General features: G+C 47.9%; 1 protein-coding gene across 1 annotated transcript in view; it reads right to left on the bottom strand.

Moving 5' to 3' along the window:
• Window positions 1–20,504, bottom strand: part of DNAJC17 (DnaJ heat shock protein family (Hsp40) member C17) — a 44,038-nt gene that overhangs the window by 8,082 nt on the left and 15,452 nt on the right. Inside the window, exons 2-6 of the mRNA XM_010388623.2 lie at window positions 4,984–5,053; window positions 4,588–4,646; window positions 4,266–4,353; window positions 614–699; window positions 272–368 (exon numbers count right to left, since the gene is read on the bottom strand). Coding sequence (XP_010386925.2) covers window positions 272–368; window positions 614–699; window positions 4,266–4,353; window positions 4,588–4,646; window positions 4,984–5,053 — 400 coding nt within the window. The remainder of the gene's footprint in view (window positions 1–271; window positions 369–613; window positions 700–4,265; window positions 4,354–4,587; window positions 4,647–4,983; window positions 5,054–20,504) is intronic.

Raw genomic sequence — 20,504 nt, 5'->3', positions numbered from 1 at the left:
GTGGTGATCTGCCCCAAAACAGGGCCAGCTCTGCTTGGGACTAAGACAAATGTGGCCAGGAGATCTCAGGCAGAATAAAAAGCAAATAGGCCCCAGAGAACTGGGAGGAAGAGGGGATCTGCATGTGTCAGAGTAAGGCACACCATGGGGTGACCCCAGGGTCCTAGCAGGTAGAAGCCTCCACAGCAGCTCCACCGAGCAGCCAGCATGGCCACTCTGAGCAGTGTGGAGCTGCCTTGGAGGGGAGATAGGTGGGGTGATGGACCTGCACCTCTCAACCTGTGGTCATGCTCCTGGCGTATCTGCTCCCGGATCAGCCTCTGCTGTTCCTCCAGCTGCCGGGAACCCTCTTCTCTCAGGCGTTCGATCTGCAGAGCAGGGGGTGGGGGTGACAATTCTGTGTAGGTCCAGTTCCAGGCTGGCTCACCTTGTAAAAAGTCCCTGGGAGCTTCCACCTACAAGCTAGGGCTCAGCAACCTGTGGGTGGGACAGAGCACCCAGCTCCCACTGAAGGTGCAAAAAACATGCCCTCTCCAGCCATGGCGACCACCAAGTCAATCCTCCCCGCCTCCTCCTGCAGGTGGCCCTCTGGCCAGCGTGCCTGAGTGCTCACCTCTTGCTCTAGTGTCCTGGTGCTCCGGCTCTCCTCTTCCTCCTCACTCTCCTGGGCCTGGGCCTGCCGCTCCCGGGCCTCCAGGTCTAGGCACAAGGGTTGAATAACCAAACTGCTGGTCTGTTCAGTTTCCACGTGGCCTTGGCCCGCCTCAGCTCTGGCTGCCTCCCCAAAGTCTCAATCACGATGAGACCATACAGTAACTCTGCCCCCTCCCTCCATGCCCAAGCCCCTGAGTCAATTTTCATTGAGAAAAATCACAGCACAGAAGTATGGGGTCTAGCAGAGTGGTCAGGGGTCTGGAAGAGTTAAAAACAGCTCACACTGACCAAGCTGGTTCTCTCTAGTGAACAGGGTGTAGGTGGTGCTTATGTCAGCAGCCCAGGGCCATGTGTCAGCTCAGGGCCATGTGTCAGGGGTGTCAATGGGCGGAGCTGTTGGGCTTGATTCCTGTGGTTTGGCACTACAGCTTGGCCTCTGGTCTTGCTTTGGCTTTGATTCTTTCCACACACTGAGCTCAAGTTCTCACTGTCCCCTTTAGCTCCCACCTCAGCTCACATTTACCAAGCCTCACTGTGGACCTGGCTACAGGGATGGGCAGAGCGTTAGGGCATCACCCCGGGTCCCAGACTATGTGAGCTCATTACCTTCCGAGGGAAACCTGCTTGCAACCATGTGCCAGGCCAGCTGCTGTGAGAAACCCTTCTCTTAGGCCAGGGAAGTTTGTGCACTTTACTTACTTAGAATCTCCTTTTCTCTCTCTCTTTCTTTTTTTTTTGAGATGGAGTCTCCCAGCACTTGCTTTTTGTTTAAATAGAGAAATGGATATTGGGATGCTATATGCACGCATTAAAATATATGGATGTTGAAGAGCAAGAGGAAAAGAAGAAAACTTAAGTAAAGAATGCTTGGACTGGGCCAGGCACAGTGGCTCAAGCCTGTAATCATAGCACTTTGGAAGGCCAAGTGGGGGTTGGATCACCTGAGGTCAGGAGTTCAAGACCGGCCTAGCCAATGTGGCAAAACCCCGTCTCTACTAAAAATACAAAAATTAGCTGGGTGTGGTGGAACGCAATTTAGTCCCAGCTACTCGGGAGGCTAAGGTAGGAGAATCGCTTGAACTCAGGAGGCAGAGGTTGAAGTGAGCCGAGATCGTGCCATTGCACTCCAGCCTGGGCAACAAGAGCGAAACTCCATTTCAAAAAAAAAAACAAGGCCGGGCGCCGTGGTTCACACCTGTAATCCCAGCACTTTGGGAGGCCAAGGCGGGCGGATCACGAGGTCAGCAGATTGAGACCATCCTGGTTAACATGGTGAAACCCCATCTCTACTAAAAATACAAAAAATTACCCGGGCGTGGTGGTGGGCATCTGTAGTCCCAGCTACTCGGGAGACTGAGGCAGGAGAATGGCGTGAACCTGGGAGGCGGAGCTTGCAGTGAGCCAAGATTGTGCCACTGCACTCCAGCCTGGGCCACAGAGGGAGACTCCGTCTCAAAAAAAAAAAAAAAAAAAAAAAAAAAGTGCTTGGACCATGCTGCTATAACCAGTGATTTTTTTTTGTTTTTTTGTTTTTTTTGAGACGGAGTCTCGCTCTGTCACCCAGGCTGGAGTACAGTGGCTGGATCTCAGCTCACTGCAAGCTCCGCCTCCCGGGTTTACGCCATTCTCCTGCCTCAGTCTCCTGAGTAGCTGGGACTACAGGCGACCGCCACCTTGCCTGGCTAGTTTTTTGTATTTTTTTTAGTAGAGACGGGGTTTCACCGTGTTAGCCTGGATGGTCTCGATTGCCTGACCTTGTGATCCGCCCGTCTCGGCCTCCCAAAGTGCTGGGATTACAGGCTTGAGCCACCGCGCCCGGCCTACCAGTGATGTTTTTTTAAGTGAGAAAAAAAAAAAAATGCTTGTACCAATCTTATTGGGTTGATGAAAATGTTCCAAATCTGATTTATAGTCAGAGTTGCATCATTTGGTAAATTTACGAAAAATCATTGAAGTGTACACTTGAAATGGGTTGATGTTATGACATACAAAGAATACCTCAATAAAGCTATTAGAGAAGAGAAAGCCTGCACCTCTTTGAATCCTTCTGAGGGAGCTTCTCAAAGTGAAAACTCTGGGTAGGAATTGGGGTTAGAACAAATTAAAAGACCCAGCCAGGCACAGTGGCTTGCACCTGTAGTCCCAGGTACTCAGGAGGCTGAGGCAGAAGAACTACTTGAGCCCAGGAGTTTGAGGCTGCAGTGAGCCATGATGGTGCCACCCTAGCATGAGTGACAGTACAAAACACCGTTTCTCTATTAAAAAAAAAAAAAAAAAAAAAAGATTCAGCCAGAAATGGTGAATACAAGCACCAGTTTTTTGTTTGTGTTTGTTTGTTTTCTGAGATGGAGTCTTGCTCTGTTGCTCAGGCTACAGTGCAGCAGCGTGATCTCGGCTCACTGCAACCTCTGCCTCCCGAATTCAAAGCAATTCTCTGCCTCAGCTTCTCGAGTAGTTGGGATTATAGGTGCCCGCCACCACACCCGGCTAATTTTTGTTTTTTTAGTAGAGAAGGGGTTTTATCATCTTGGCCAGGCTGGTCTTGAACTCCTGACCTCATGATCCACCCGCCTCGGTCTCCCAAAGTGCTGTGATTACAGGCGTGAGCCACCACACCTGGCCACAAGCACCAATTTTACTCACACTGGATAAGTTTAAACCCCAGCTCCGGCAAGCTCTTAAACTTTCGGAGCCTTAGCTCCTTTGCCTATAAAAAATGGCTTCAGAGGTCAGGTGCGGCAGCTCACCGTTGTAACACCAGCACTTTGGGAGGCTGAGGTGGATAGCTTGACGCCAGGAGTTTAAGACCAGCCTGGCCAACATTGTGAAACTCCATCTCTACAAAAACTGAACAAAATTAGCTGGGCATGGTGGTGCACGTTTGTAGTCCCACTACTCAGGAGGCTGAGGAACGAGAATCACTTGAACCCAGGGGGTGGGGGTTGCAGTGAGCTGAGATCGTGCCACTGCACTCCAACCTAGGTGACAGGGTAAGACCCTGTCTCAAAAAACCATGTTTTGTTTTGTTTTTTTTTTTGAGACGGAGTCTCGCTCTGTCGCCCAGACTGGAGTGCAGTGGCGCAATCTCAGCTCACTGCAACCTCTGCCTCCCGGGTTCAAAGCAATTCTCTGCCTCAGCTTCTCGAGTAGCTGGGACTACAGGTGCCCGCCACTGCATCTGGCTAATTTTTTTGTATTTTTTAGTAGAGACGGGGTTTCACCGTGTTAGCCAGATTGGTCTCGATCTCCTGACCTTGTGATCCACCCACCTCGGCCTCCCAAAGTGCTGGGATTACAGGCGTGAGCCACTGTGCCCAGCCCCAAAAAACCGTGTTTTTAAAAAAGGTTTAGTACCCATACTTCCTTGTACAGTTATGACAATTAAAAGGACAATAAGGCATTTGTCACAATGCTTAGCTAATATTAAACCTTATTATTGTTATTATTCCTAAGAGTGTCTTTAGGAACCAACCTCTAAGAACAGCGTTTTGCCCAGAGCCTGAGCCAAAAGGCTGTGAGATGAGTTGCTGGAAGTGAAGCTTCAGGTGAGGGAGATGAATGAAAATGGCCACAGGAAACCACAGGCCACCGAGCACTATGATGGCACCTACCAAGCTTCACTTTCTTCCTTTTCTCATCTAGTTTCTGGGTCCTCTCTGCTGCCTGCTTCTTGGCTTTCCTGACCTTGTCATATGCAGCCTGGCAGGAGAAAGGGGCACAGGGCAGAGGGTCAGCCGGAGAGTAAAGACAGATCCCCAGCCATCTGCCTGGCCCCTAGTCCAAGGGCCATCAGAGTGGCAGCCTGGTGACTGGGTCTCCTGGGCTTAGACAGCAAGGACTGTGCCACATGGCAAAGGGCAGAGGACCGAGGTTGAGGGGCAGCAGTAGTCTCTAATCAAGGGGGACGATTCCGATGAAGAAGGCTATGCTTACCCTTGCTGCAGCATCAGTCAGCACCTCCAAGGCCTGAGAAAGCTGGTGGAAGAGTTCAGCTAAACATAAGGATCAAAAAGAGAGAGAAGAAAAATAAAGTTAAGACTTTGTGATGGTGTGCTCCCTCAAACAAACAAACAAACAAAAAAACACTTCAAAAAAGCCACAGGATGGCAGAAAAGCCGACATCAGCAGATGACAGACCAATAAGGAGGGGTGAGCACGTCAGCAACTGACCAGACACCCCTTACATGAAGGGAGGCCCTGGGACCCACTGCCTGGAGCCAGGCTGTATGTGCCTACACCCCACAGCACTCACGTGCAGAGCTTACATCAGGAAACACAATGCCTGGGTGAGTGGCTCTCTTTCTCCCCATGCCCTTAGAAGAGACTCACCTGCTCTTGGATTATCTGGATTTTTGTCTGGGTGGCAGGAGAGGGCCTTCTGCCTATATGCCTTCTTTACCTGGAAGAGTCAGACAGAAGACACTGTCATTCACTGTCATCCCAGGGACAAACAGGAAAACCTTGCTCAATGGGTAAGGGGAATCCCATGCACACCTAAAAGAGAAGCTGCTGGCGCCCACTTCCTGGCCACCAGGGAGACTTGCAATGAAGGAGGCCAAGGCCATGGAGGGAGCGAGCCACTGTCGCCCAGCATAGGAGCTGGGCCCACTTCCTGCCAAGTGCTCAGTCCCACCACTGCAGATGTCCACGGGCTGCTGGAACAGGCAGAAGCACAGTCCCCTGCTTTCTCTACAGCCACTCGCAGACAGGTACTCTACACATTCTCGGTGGGCCTATAAACTGGGGCAACCTATCTGGAGAAAATTCAGCCATCAAAATTTAAAATGTTCTTTCCCTTTAACCCAGTCCTAGGAATCTGGACTTGTAGAAGTATGGCAAAATAAATATACAAGGATGTTCTCTATAACACTGTTGATACTAGCCAGCCAAGATCCCCATCAACAGGGAGACTCATTTAAAAGATTATGATTGGCCGGGCACGGTGGCTCACGCCCATAATCCCAGCACTTTGGGAGGCTGAGGTGGGTGGATCACCTGAGGTCAGGAGTTCAAGACCAGCCTAACATAGTGAAACCCCGTCTCTACTAAAAATACAAAAATTCGCTGGGTGTAGTGGCAGGCACATGTAATCCCAGCTACTCGGGAGGCTGAGGCAGAAGAATCGCTTGAACCCAGGAGGCAGAGGTTGCAGTGAGCCGAAATCACGCCACTACACTCCGGCCTAGTGACAGAGCAAGATTCTGTCTCAAATAAAATATTATGATTGAGGCCAGGTGTGGCGGTTCATGCCTGTAATCATAACACTTAGGGAGGCCGAGGCAGGTGGATCACTTGAGGTCAGGAGTTGGAGACCAGCCTGGCCAACATGGCGAAACCTGGTCTCCACTAAAAATACAAAAATTAGCTGGGTGTGATGGCATATTCGCCTGTAATTCCAGCTACTTGGGAGGCTGAGGCATGAGAATAGCTTGATTCATGCGGGAGGCAGAGGCTGCAGTGAACCAAGATTGTGTCACTGCACTCCAGCCTGGGCAACACAGCGAGACTCCGTCTCAAAAAAAAAAAAAAAAAAAGATTACGATTGGCCAGACATGGTGGTTCATGCCTATAATCCTGGCACTTTGGGAGGCTGAGGTGCGCGGATCACTTGAGGTCAGGAGTTCAAGGCCAGCCTGGCCAACATTGCAAAACCCTGTCTCTATTAAAAACACAAATATAAGCTGGGCATGGTGGCATGCACCTGTAGACCCAGCTACTCGGGAGACTGAGGCAGAAGACTAACTTAAGCCCCAGAGGCAGACGCTGCAGTGAGCCGAGATCACGCCACTGCACTCCAGCCTGAGTGACAGAGGAAGACCCTGTCTCAAAAAAAGAACAAAAAATAAATTTTAAAAAGTTTGTTCAGGAATTTGCTACACTTATTAAAAATTTTTTTAAATAAAAGATTATAATAGACAGAGGTATCCATGTTCTGACATAGATCTTACTATAAACTTTTGAGTTTAGGCTGGGTGCAATGGCTAACGCCTGTAATCCCAGCACTTTGGGAGGCCCAGATGGGTGGATCATGAGGTCAGGAGATCGAGACCATCCTGGCTAACACGGTGAAACCCCGTCTCTACTAAAAATACAAAATTAGCTGGGTGTGGTGGCGGGCGCCTGTAGTCCCAGCTACACAGGAAGCTTAGGCAGGAGAATGGTGTGAACCCGGGAGGCGGAGGTTGCAGTGAGCCAAGATAGCACCACTGCACTCCAGCCTGGGTGACACAGCAAGACTGTGTCTCAAAAAAAAAAAAAACTTTTGAGTTTAAAACAAACAAATGGTCTGGGTGCAGTGGCTCACACCTGTAATCCCAGCACTTTGGGAAGCTGAGGTGGGAGGATTGCTTAAGCTCAGGAGTGTAAGACCAGCCTGAGCAATACAGTAAGACCTCATCGCTGCTAAAAATAAAAAATTAGCCAGGTGCAGTGGTTCATGCCTGTAATCCCAGCACTCTGAGAGGCCAAGGAGGGAGGATCACGAGGTCAGGAGATCAAGACCATTCTGGCTAACACGGTGAAACCCAGTCTCTACTAAAAATACAAAAAATTAGCCGGGCATGGTAGCATGTGCCTGTAGTCCCAGCTAGCTACTCAGGAGGCTGAGGCAGGAGAATTGCTTGAACCTGGGAGGCAGAGGTTGCAGTGAGCTGAGATCATGCCATTGCACTCCAGCCTGGGCGAGCAAGACTCTGTCTCAAAAAAAAATTTTTTTTTATCAGGTGTGCTGGTGCATGCATGTAGTCCCAGCTACTTAGGGCGCTGAGGCGAGAGGATCGCTTGAGCCCAGGAGTTCCAGCCCAGCCTGGGCAACATGGCAAGACCTCAACACTACAAAAATTTTTTAAACATGAGCCAGGTGTGGTAACATGTGCCTCTGTCCCCCTACTCAGGAGGCTGAGGTGGGAGGCTCACTGGAGCCAGGGAGGATGAAGCTGTAGTGAGCATGTTCACACCACTGCACTTCAGCCTAGGTGACAGAGTGAGACCTTGTCTCAAAAAAAAAAAAAAAATTAATTAATTAATTAATTAAATTAAAATAAAAAATTAGCTGGGCATAGTGGTGCATGCCTCTAATACCAGCTACTAAGGAAGCTGAGGTGGGAGGATCACCTCAGCCAAGGATTTTGAGGCTGCAGTGAGCTATGATGATACCATTGCACTCCAGCCTGGGTGACAGAGCAAGACCCTTTCTCTTAAATAAAGAAACCCCAATATTTCTTACGTAAGTAAAAATTAACACAGCTACCAAGATTCTCTTTCATGTGTTACCTAATAGCTGTTGTAAGTGAAGACAGGGTACACAACCCCAGAATCCGTCCTCTGTCTCCAAGGCCTTTGCTTTCTCCCTTCTGCTCAGTGTGTTATCTGCTGCTCAAACCTCCTGGAGGAAGAGCTAAGCAGATTGGATTTCTAAGCTTCCAAGATGGACGTAAGAAACGCTTCTACGCCTAAGTGTGCTACCTAAGGCCTTTCAGAGGTAAGCAGCCAGCATCCACCAGGTGAACACCTGCTGGGCAACTCCTAAGTCCATGAGGCAGCCACGGGCCCAGGACCTCTGGGGGTGTGCTGCCACCTGCTGGGCCACAGCCAGGGCACCTGCCAGGGCAACCCAAGCTGTTTGGTTGTCCCGATTGGACTGCACTGGAGGCAGCAGGAACCACCCAGGATAGGCGCTGGGCAGAGAGGGTGTAGACGTGCCGCCCGCCTTCCCAATCGCCCACTGAAGCACACCTGCCCTGCTTGCTCACTTCCCACCCTAACCCTCCCTCCCTAGCTCTGTTTTCACTACAAAAAAGAACAATATTAAGGGAAAGGAGGTGCTAGCTTAAGACAGTGTCATCTTTACTTTTTAGGTCGCTTATCATTCGTCTTTTCTCTTTTGCTCTCTTTGCCTGCTTTATTGTGCCCCCAGCCTCATTCCTTTACTGAACATTTTTTATATTTCAGGGCCCTTTGTTTGCTTTTTTTCAATAAGTAAAACAATATCAACAATATTATAAAGATGTTCTTTCTCAATATCCCCAGCCCTCTGACATCAAGGTTCATTCCCACACATATAAGCACCTACACACACTGATAGGACTCTGTTGGGTGTTTGTTCCTAGCCTCTGGTCCTCTCCTCTCTGATCCTATCTCCACCCTCTCTCTGGGATGGGTGAGAGGAAGGGAGGGGGAGGTGGTCCATGTCCCATTATCTATGGCATCACCTGCAACTCTACCTTCAAGATGAACTTCCTCAGGACTAGGAGTAGGAGCCTTGCTCCAGGGATGTAGGGGGGTTTTGTGGAAGATGTTTTATTTTGTATCATGGGGCTCTTTCAAAGTGGTGTAGGCTGGGCGCGCATGGCTCACGCCTGTAATCCCATTGCTTTGGGAAGCCGAGGTGGGTGGATCACTTGAGGTCTGGAGTTTGAGACCAGCCTGGCCAACATGGTGAAACCCTGTATCTACTAAAAATATAAAAATTAGCTGGGAGTGGTGGCGCACACTTGTAATCGCAGCTACTTGGGAAGCTGAGGCAGAAGAATCACTTGAATCTGGGAGGCAGAGGCTACAGTGAGCTGAGATTGTGTCACTGCACTCCAGCCTGGGTGACAGAGTAAGGCTCTGCCTCAAAAAATAAAAAACAAATAAAATGGTTTGATTGTTCCTTTTTGTAAATCTGAGAGGGGGAGTAGGAGTGAGTGTGAAGAAGGAGCAGGCTGGGTCTGGTGGCTCACGCCTGTAATCCTGGCACTTTGGGAGGCCGAGGAGGGCCAATCACTTGAGGTCAGGAATTCAAGATCAGCCTGGCCAATGTGGTAAAACCCTGTCTCTACCAAAAATACAAAAATTAGCTGGGTGTGGTGGCACACGCCTATAGTCCCAGCTACTAGGGAGGCTGAGGCAGGAATCTGGGAGGCAGAGGCTACAGTGAGCCGAGATTGCGCCACTGCACTCCAGCCTGGGCGACAAAAGTAAATTCTATCTCAAAAAAAAGAAGAAGAAGAAGAAGGAGCAGTAAGAAAGCAAGACAGAAGGGGTGTCCAGCAGTGGCATCTCCTTCATTTTCTTTCCTTTTTTTGAGAGAATGCTTTCTGAATTTTATTCTAAGGGAATGATAAATATTGTTTTGTGTTTCATAATTTGAGTATTGGGATTTTGGTTTTTCACTGTAATAGGAAAATAAAATTATTCAAACTGAAAAATAATTATGTAATAATGATAAATTAATCTACATATTAATTTGCTTCCTTGTCAACTCTCTTTCCAGAATGTGTCCCTTTAATAAGCAGCTTGAAGAAGCTGATTGGAAAAAAAAAAAAAGTCAAGTGTCTTTAAGAGTCTCAGCCGGGCGCGGTGGCTCAAGCCTGTAATCCCAGCACTTTGGGAGGCCGAGGCGGGTGGATCACGAGGTCAGGAGATCAAGACCATCCTGGCTAACATGGTGAAATCCCGTCTCTACTAAAAATACAAAAAACTAGCCGGGCGGCCTGGGCGACACAGCAAGACTCTGTCTCAAAAAAAAAAAAAAAAAAGAGTCTCATCAGATTTTATTTGATGCAACTAGTTACAACTGTAACAAGGTTCTCTCACTCCCCACCTGGGTGAACCCCATCCTACCCCTGGCCCCTCCAGCCTCCCACACTCCCAACGTTTACAACAAAACACGACTGCCCCAATCAATTTGATGTATCCTAGACCCCCATTCCCTCAACGGCCTGGCGTGCGCCTCGGCTTCCAAACCACCTTTTGAAAGTATACAGAGCTGAACATTCCGTATTTCCAGGTCCTTTAGGAAAACACTGCCAGTCTCATATACTGGCTAGGTATTAGCAGGGAGAGAAGTAAGGTCCCTAAAGAGCTCTCCGAGAGCCCCTCGGTGCAGCACTGCACTGACCCCACCTTGTGTGTTTGCTGATGGAGATCTAGGATATGCAGGTTCTGATTGGGAGACGGGGAATACGGAGAACAATCAGGTATGTTCTCTGACACTGACGAAGGATACTGTTTAGCAAAGAGGATGCCAGGGAAAGCAATCGGTTCCAATTACAATGTGTGAGATGCCTAAAAGTGGTCCATAAGAATGAGAACACAGAGAAGGTAGCAACTAATTTAGCTCTGAAGGCTTCCCGGAGGAGGCAGTATCTGAGCTGCGTCTGGAAAGGTGAGTAGTTTTCCAGGCAGAGAGCCCGAAAAAGCCTTCAAAACAGAGGGTATAGGAGTTTAGACTTCTCCAGACCAACTCAGAGGAGAAACAGAAAAGTTCTGCTTTAAGGAGGAAAAGGTACTGAGAACAGAAAAGAACATGAAAAAAGACATATTTGCAATAAAACATGGAAATAAAACATAGATTTTTCTGTCAAAGGACATTTTGGTTAATTAAAAAACTTCAACCAAAAAATGTCATAGGGCCAGGTACAGTGGCGCATGCCTGTAGTTCCAGCACTTTGGGAGGCCAAGGCGGGAGGACTGCTTGAGCCTGGGAGTTCAAGGCCAACCTGGGGAACATAGTGAGACCCCATCTCCACAAAAAATTTAAAAATGAGCTGGGTTTAGTGGCATGCAATTCAAGAAGCTGAAGTGGGAGGATCACTTGAGCCCAGGAGTTTGAAGCTGCAGTGAGCCATGATCTCACCACTGCACTCCAGCCTGGGAGACAGAACAAGAACCTGTCTTTAAAAAAAAAAAAAAAAATTAATAGAAAACTGTAGGAAAAGAACAATGTGTACAAACAGATTTCAATGTACAGACCTGGGATAAAGAAATGTTGGGGAATAGGGGTAGGATACATACAGGCAAAGAAACGCAAACTGGGCCCAGGAAGAGGAGAAAACAGGGATTTAAAAATGATAAAGTTGGCCGGGTGCGGTGGCTCACGCCTGTAATCCCAGCACTTTGGGAGGCCGAGGCAGGCGGATCACAAGGTCAGGAGATGGAGACCATCCTGGCTAACACGGTGAAACCCCGTCTCTACTAAAAATACAAAAAATTAGCCGGGCGAGGTGGCGGGCACCTGTAGTCCCAGCTACTCGGGAGGCTGAGGCAGGAGAATGGCTTGAACCCGGGAAGCAGAGGATGCAGTGAGCCGAGACTGCGCCATTGCACTCCAGCCTGGGCAACAGAGCAAGACTCCGTCTCAAAAAAAATAATAAAATCATAGATAAAAATTAAAAGACAAGGCACATGAAAACTGAGGGAAGGATCTGCATGAAATATGACACAACACAGTCTTGACTACATCAAGAATTCATACAGAGTCCTAAGAAAAAAACAAACAAAACAAGAAAATAGAGAAGGAACATGAAGAGAGAAGTCACAAACAAATATGAATGGTTAAGAACATGAAAAATATTCAACCTCAAACATTAAAACCCATTTTTCACCTGTCAGTCAACAGCTAAATGGCAAGTTAAGGCTGGGCACGGTGGCTCATGCCTGTAATCCCAGCATTTTGGGAGGCTGAGGTGGGTGGATCACCTGAGGTCAGGAGTTCGAGACCAGCCTGACCAACACAGAGGAACCCCGTCTCTACTAAAAATACAAAATTAGCCGGGCATGGTGGCGCACGCTTGTAATCCCAGTTACTCGGGAGGCTGAGGCAGGAGAACTGATTGAACCCAGGAGGCAGAAGTTGTGGTGAGCTGAGATCGTACCACTGCACTCCAGCCTGGGCAACAAGAGCAAAACTCCATCTCAAAAATAAATAAATAAAATAAAATAAAATAAAAATGGCATGTTAGTGGCGCTGTGGTGAATGTGTACACTGACATGAGGGTTCTGGAACGCAGTCTGACGTGCACATCAGGAAGCTCTGAAGAGCCGATTAAGAGCAAGGCCCCTGTAAGAGTTTATTCTAAAGAAATCCTTAGAAATTCATACAATATCTATAAACACTGCTGTTCATTTATACCATTAGTCATAATACAGAAAAGTCAGGAATCATTTAAATTCCAAAACAACAAAAATAGCAGCTAGCACTTACACACTGCTTGCCACATGGCAAGCTCTATTTGAAGTGCTTTACGTATATTAACTTATTTAACTCTTAAAGCCCCTATGAGGTAGAAATTAGTATCCTCCTCATTTTACAAATGAGGAAACTAAGACATAAGGGTTAATTATGATACCAAAAATCCATTCAACGAAAAGCCATAGAAATATTACTTTAGGCAAGAAGTATTCTATATTCTACCCCAGTCAATGACCACAGAAAAAACAGTGGCCACCACCCCACCCACGCCATCAAAGGCCAGGTAGAGAGCAGACTTCCACTCTTGCCACCCCAAACCTCTGCCAGAGTGGTGTCAGATAAGCCCAAACACGGAGGTTCGGACTTTCATCCCCACCAGACAGAAATACAAAAATATAAAAATATCTCTGTGCTGGGTGTGTTGGCTCACACCTGTAATCCCAGCACTTTGGGAGGTTGAGGCGGGCAGATCACCTGAGGTCAGGGGTTCGAGACCAGCTTGGCCAACATGGTGAAACCCCGTCGCTACTAAAAATACAAAAATTAGCTGGGCATGGTGGCGGGAGCCTGTAATCCCAGCTACTCGGAAGGCTGAGGCAGGACAATCCCTTGAACCTAGCAGGCGGAGGTTGCAGTGAGCTGAGATTACACCATTGCACTCCAGCCTGGGAGGGAAGAGCGAAAGTCCATAACAACATCAACATCTCTCAAAGAAAAGGGATATCCCTGAAAAAGCTTCTGGTCTCAGTATTATTTATTATTAAATAATCCTACCTTATAAACAGCTGAAAGAAAGGGTTACAGCTGATACTTTCTATAAGCTTGTATTACTTTCCAAGTGATACAAGAAAAAAACTGGTAAGAAACAAAAACAAAATTGTGTAGCTTCTTTCTACAATTCTAAGCTAGGAGGCAGCACGGTTCACTAAAAGAGGGCAAGTTCCGGAGTCTGACAGACGTATTTTCTACATACTAATAGCATGACCTTGGGCAAATTACTGAAGCTCACACAGCCTTAGGGGCTTCAACATCAAAGTGAGAAGAATAAGCCCTACACGCAGGGCTGCTGGAAAGAAAATGATCTGTGTAAGCACCTGACAAAAACTATGTGCTTCTTACAAGTTCCCAAACCTTTCTCTCCTCTACTTCTGGAAGAGGGTAAACTGTGACACCAGGCCAGCAGGATGCCAAATGGACAGGAATTCAGGAATGGACCCTGGTCCACAGTGGATACAGGTCAACTCCATTTGAATTCTCTAGGTGGACACGGCTGGATTTGAGTCTGCTGGGGGGTAGATCTAAAATTCAATCCTGGGTTAACTCCCAGGGTCTCTGAAATACTCTCATTCAAGGGGCAGAAGGGATGGGTAGATAGCCTGAGATTTTCCAGCGTGGCCTTGAATCAAAACCCAGCTGACCTAAGAATGTTGGTCAGGTATGTCTGTCTTGATTAACTAGTTATTACTATATTTAACTGCTAAACCTGCCCTGGGCAGGGCCCATCCCTTGGTTTTAGCCTGGAAGACCAGTTTTGACTTTGAACCGGTTGGCCTAGAATTTGGTGCTTTGTGCTACAAACTAGATTCCCAGCTTTGCCCAGCCCTCCTGGAGTTGACTGCTGCCTGAAGAATTTCTCACCATGTAAACACAACTCTCCTAAAGCAGGTCTTTGAAAAAGCTTCCGTTCTCAGTATTGTTTATTATTAAATAATCCTACCTTATGAACAGCTCAAAAGGCCAGATTCAGGGTAAAAATGTGCAACAATATTTTTTATAACTATCCTAAAGTTGGGAAGGAGAGGAACTTTCAGAAGAACAAGAAATAGAGGGGCCATCCTCTAAAATCTTACTCCTCATGATGTAGGACAGACAGGGCTGCTGAAACCCAGGAATCCCAGGTTGGAAGCTCCTACAGAAACTGAGTCTGGCCCAGGTCCAGTGGCTCATGCCTGTAATCCCAGCATTTTGGGAGGCTGAGGCGGGAGGATCACTTGAGCTCAGGAGTTTGAGACCACGCTGGGCAACATAGCAAGACCCCATCTCTAAAAAAAGGAAGAAAGAAACTGTGCCTGCAGGTGCTGGGGTTGCTTAGGCAGAGCTGAAGCGGCCACAGCAAGGTGCGGAAGGCTCCCAGAGCCTTCATTTGCAGCTTTCCTTCTTCACCCATAAGTTTCCCCTAAATCACCTGGTCTCTCTAGCACTTAAAGACACTTGCATTTCTGAGGTTTCACAAAGCATCCAGGTGACAGTTCAAATGTTTCCAACCCAAAGTTCCCCGTCCAGATCATGGCTTTTCAGAGGACAAGCTCTTTCCAAGGCCCAGCCCCAGAAGGACGAAGATCTCAGATAAATATAAGCTCCGCGAGGACTTCAAACTCCAATTTGCAGAAACGTGGTCTTTCTCCTGATGTCTTTCTAAAAACCTCACTGTCTACCACCCTTTTTCCATCCTAGACTGGTTGAGTTTAATCTGTCTTTGATGTCTCAGGATCATCATCCAGAACATAAACTACTGAATAGTATGACACGTTCTGCGGAGAGCAGCGTCAGGCTTTTCATTTGCTTCCCTAGGTGGTGAGGATTTCAAAATCCACTCTTTTAATAGTTTTCCTATTACTTCCTTGGTTGGCCTCTACTAGACGGCCAGATGCCAGCCCTTCCCTAGAAGTGCTGCTCATCTGCTGCTTCTTTTCTGGTACGGTCTGGAGAAACAGAGAAGCTGATCATAACAGCTTATTCAATGAGAGCATAAGGGTATAGGAAGGTATGGGGGTTCCCCTTACAAATAAAGTGGATGTACTTAGGAGGCAGGGAGTTCTGCTTCTCCCCAGGGTCCAGAACAGTGAACAGCACCTGGAACTCAGCAGGCACACAATAAATATCTGTTGCATGAATCGGCAAACATTCATTTGTTCTCAACCAAAACACAATCGGAAACCTCAACTATGTCAATTACTTCAGACCCACTGAGGAGCAGAAGGAAGAAGCAGAAGGAGCAGATCCTAGGAGATCTGACCACTATTTCACAATTTCTCCTCGTCCCTGCTAACACCTCCTCTTAAAAAACCAAGTCTGGGAAAGGGAAGGAATTACTAAAGCAGACTGCCAGGATAACCACAGTGGGAACTAAATGTTATCCCCGCACTGCCCACATCAGACAATGAATAATAAATTGGCAGTCACCCAGCCCTTCCCCGGAAGCTCCATCCGGTTCTACCACTTTCAGCAACCTGAACCCAGAGCAGGAGAGGGAGGCTGGGAGCTGGGTCTCTAGCCACCTCCACTGAGCTTTGCCGCAGGCACACAGCAGGGCCTCTGACATCCACCTGCCTCCAGTTTCACCTCTTGAAGGGGGAAGGAACTCCTGACTCACCCAAAAAGCAAAGTGCTAAGGGATCCAATAAATAGAAAATAGCTATCATTAACTTAAAAGAAAGGTGTCCTACAAAGAAGGATCATTATTTTTTTAAAGGCTGCTGTCCTTTCTTATAATAAAACTTGGAGCCAGGTAAGTAAGTGGTACAAGTAATGAGGCCCAGGCTGAGAGGTTAGACTTAGATAAGGAGGACACAGAGGGAGGCAGCTCTATGTGACAACAAGCACTGACTGGACAAAGAATCTCAGATGAATCAGCTGGAAACCCATTGCCAGCCCCAGTTCCAGGCACAGGGACAGTGAGTGATAAGAGCAGGGGCAGCTACATCTCCCCAAGCCCGGAGAGGCAGATGCCTCCCCATCCCCTCTGGGGTTCCTCTGGCAGGAACCCCAGAGGTACGTGACTGCCTGATGTCACACAGAGGAAGCAAACCACAGAGCTCTGGGCACCTGTCTCAAAGTCCCCTCTGGCTAGGCATCGTGGCTGATGCCTGTAATCCTAACACTTTGGGAGGCCAAAGCAAGAGGATCGCTTGAAGCCAGGAGTTCAAGACCAGCATGGGCAACAAAGCGAACCGCACCTCTACAAAAAATTTAAAAATGAGCCAGGCGTGGTGGCATGCACCTGGAGTCCCAGCTACTTGGGGGGCTGGGAAGGATTATTTGAGTCCAGGAGTTTGAGGCTGCAGTGAGCTGTCATCATGCCATGGCATGCCAGCCTGGGCAACAGAGTGAGATCCATCTCTTTAAGTAAACAGAAATAAATAAAAATAAAAGTCCCCTCTGCCTGAAAGATTGATCCTTTCATTCCTTAGAGCCTGTGACCCCTGTTGGGACAGCACTACAGAGAAATCCCCAAATGTCTGGGCACTGTACAACCTGTGGGCTGCTCTGAAGACTTAGCACAAGCAGAGAGCTGGCCAACCGCAGACAGTCCCTCAGCTCAATGCTCCTAAAACATGGGCCTGCTGGTGATACCAAGATAATACCAGAGAACCTGGGCCTCACACTGACATCCCTCTCAGGTTGATAACCATGGCCTATGGTTCAGTCTCAGAACAGGGGCCTGTGCCACCTGGAACACCTGAGGCAACACATGGAGCCTGGCCTGCTTCTCCCCAAATGATGATCCTTGTACCCCCTTTGGGCTCTGGTTCCTCAGTCCATCCTGAGGTCACTCCTCCCACCCCCCTGGCTCTCATCTCCAGGTCCCCATTCCTTCACTCCCCCACAGTATTCCCTCCTGTCCTGCCCTCCTCAGTCCACTTCCCCAGACCAGCCCACCTGAAGCCCAGTCTACAGCCCTCTTTCTCCTCCTCAGACGCCACCCTGCTCTCTGGCCCACCTCCTCCCTTTTAACCTTATCCTAACCGCCACTATATTAGGCTCAGACCCCAAAAGCCTTTCCCACCTTCTTCTCTCAGGTTGTAGATTCTCACTGCCCAGATCTGCCAGAAACATCTTTCCACTGGCTGCTCTCACTCTTAACCCCTAGAGGCCTGGGTCTCTAGCCCCAGAGCCACTTTCTCTGCCCAGTCTCTGCCTTTTCCCAGGGGATAGAACTCCTTTCCTCTGGGCCCTGGTACTTCCTACATCTCATTCCTTTCTGTCTTCCCTTAATGCATTGTTTCCTTTATAAACAAATTTGTATAGTAAAAAGAAATTAGTTGATTTCAGGAGGCTGAGGCAGGAGAATGGCATGAACCCGGGAGGCGGAGCTTGCAGTGAGCCGAGATTGCACCACTGGACTCCAGCCTGGGCGACAGAGTAAGACTCCATCTCAAAAAAAAAAAAAAGAAAAAAAAAGAAATTAGTTAATTTAGTGAAAATAACTGAATAACAATACTCAGGAACAGCAAAAATAGGGAAAGTGTTATGCAAATGAAAAACATTTTGAACGCCACTAACTTAACTGAAATGGAAACTGTGCTATGGTAGTTTTAACACAAATCTTAACACAATTCCTTAAGCTGTTCAGAGCAGCTTACTACCTGCTGGGTTTACCCAAGTCCCAGGCAGGTAAAATCTCTCTGTGTCACAGATGGGGTTGCGAGACTCTCTGAGGCCCACAGACCCGTCTCCTGCAGATCTAACTGCTCCTGAAGTGTGGGTCATGGAAAAAGTTCTGAAAGAGGAGTAGAAAAGTCAGGCATGGGCCGGGAGCAGTGGCTCACGCCTGTGATACAAACACTTTGCGAGGCTGAGGTGGGAGGATCACTTGAGGTCAGGAGTTTGAGACCAGCCTGGCCAACATGGTGAAACCCTGTCTCTACTAAAAACACAAAAATCAGCCGGGCGTGGTGGCACATCACACGCCTGTAGTGCCAGCTACTCGGGAGGCTGAGGTATGAGAATGGCTTGAACCTAGGAGGCAGAGGTTGCAGTGAGGCGAGATCGTGCCACTGCACTCCAGCCTGGGCAACAGAGCGAGGCTGTCTTTCCAAATAAAAAGAAAATTCAGGTGTGGGTAGGGGCTCTGCAATAACCAGCCACCTTATGCTGAGCGAATCACTTAAACTCTTAGAGTCTTTGTTTCCACATCTATAAACTGGTGCCAATAGTCCTTGCCTACCTCACAGGCTTGTTTTGAAGGTCACGTCAAATGAGACAATTTATGTGAAAGCACTTTGGTGTCATATAAATTATCTTGAATGCTAATGAATTGCTTACAGCTTACAAACACAAACGAATCATTCCTTTTGACTTAACAGGCAGCTAAGTAACTTCAAAAATCCAGAGCTTCAGCCAGACAGCTTTGGTGAAACCAGGCTTGGAAAAAATAACTTAAAAATAAATTTAAAAAATAGGCCAGGTACGGTGACTCACACCTGTAATCCCAGCACTTTTGAAGGCCAAGGTGGGAGGATCCCTTGAGCCCAGGAGTTCAAGACCAGCCTGGACAATATAGGGAGATCCTGCCTCTAAAAAAACATAATAAACAAACAAATAAATAAATAAACAATGTGGTAATATATTGAGGCTACAAAAAAATTTTAAAAAGGCTGGGTGTGGTGGCTCATGACTGTAATCCCAGCACTTTGGGAGGCCGAGGCAGGCGATCACCTGAGGTCAGAAGTTTGAGACCAGCCTGGCCAACACGGTAAAACCCCATCTCTACTAAAAATACAAAAATTAGCTGAGTATTGTGGCGTGTGCCTGTAGACCCAGCTACTCGGGAGGCTGAGGGAGAAGAATCACTTGAACCCGGGAGGCGGAGGTTGCAGTGAGCCAAGATCGCACCATTGCATGCCAGCCAGGGTAACAGAGATTCCATCTCAAAAAAATAAAATAAAATAAAAGAATAAACAGGCGGCCAGTCGTAGTGGCTCACACCTGTAATCCCAGGACTTTGGGAGGCCGAGGTGGGCAGATCACCTGAGGTCAGGAGTTTGAGACTAGCCTGGCCAACATGGTGAAACCCTGTCTCTACTAAAAATACAAAAATTAGCTGGGTGTGGTGGCACACGTCTGTAATCCCAGCTACTGGGGAGGCTGAGGCAGGAGAATCGCTTGAACGCAGGAGGCAGAAGTTGCAGTGAGCCAAGATCGTGCCATTGCACTCCAGCCTGGACAAAAAGAGCGAAACTCCATCTAAAACAAAACAAACCAAACCAAACCAAAACAAAACAAAACAAACAGGCTCAGTACCCAAACTTAAGGCCTCAGCATCTGGTCTAGATATAAGAGGCTCTGGGAAAGGCCCCCTTTGGAGACCTCGTCAGGCACACTTCAGATCCAGAAATGGCCCCCAGATGCCCAAAGAATCAAGTGTAACCACCCTAAGGCCTAGAGGCCCAAACACACAGTTCTCAGATTCATCTCCTGTGACCTTGTCAGCAAACCCTAGGCCATGCCCACTCCCTGTCATGCTAGGCACTCCACATCTGCATGCCCCGGTTGCTCCTTCAAGCCCTTGTCTGTCCTCTGTCCTCAAAAACCAAGCCTTCTTAAATTTGTAAGAAATAATGTTGATGTACCACCTTCTAGGGTATAAAAGAAATATGTAGCTCGTGGTACCGAGACAATAGCTAGCTTAAAGATAAAACAGCCTTTTCCTTACAGTAATTTATATGCTATAATATAACCTCCCTCCCAGAAAATGTCAACATCAAGTTTCCCTGGTAGTTTTCCTGATAAATAGACTTAAGCTTCGAGTCTTGAAAAACAATCAAAATGCATTTTCAAGCATCTGGCTTCCCTAAGTAATTACCTGCCAAGATGAGTGAGCTACACACCCTTCAAAGGGCTTCAAATGAAAGGTAAGGCTGCTACAGACAGAAGAGAAAGGCAGGTTGGGCGTGCTGACTCACGCCTGTAATCCCAGCACTTTGGGAGTCCAAGGCAGGAGGACTGCTTGAGCCCAGGAGTTCGAGACCAGCCTGGGCAACATAGGGAGACCCCCATCTCTACAAAATGTTTTTCTAAAAATTATCCAGGCATGGGGCACTCCTGTGGTCCCAGCCTGGAAGACAGAGGGAGACCCCCAGAAATACACATGTGGGCTGCACGAGAGTGGAAA

The sequence above is a fragment of the Rhinopithecus roxellana genome, chromosome 5, assembly GCF_007565055.1.
Source record: "Rhinopithecus roxellana isolate Shanxi Qingling chromosome 5, ASM756505v1, whole genome shotgun sequence".
NCBI classification, from domain to species: domain Eukaryota; kingdom Metazoa; phylum Chordata; class Mammalia; order Primates; family Cercopithecidae; genus Rhinopithecus; species Rhinopithecus roxellana.
The sequence above is the reverse complement of the archived record's forward strand: the minus strand, read 5'-3'. Positions and strand labels throughout refer to the sequence as shown.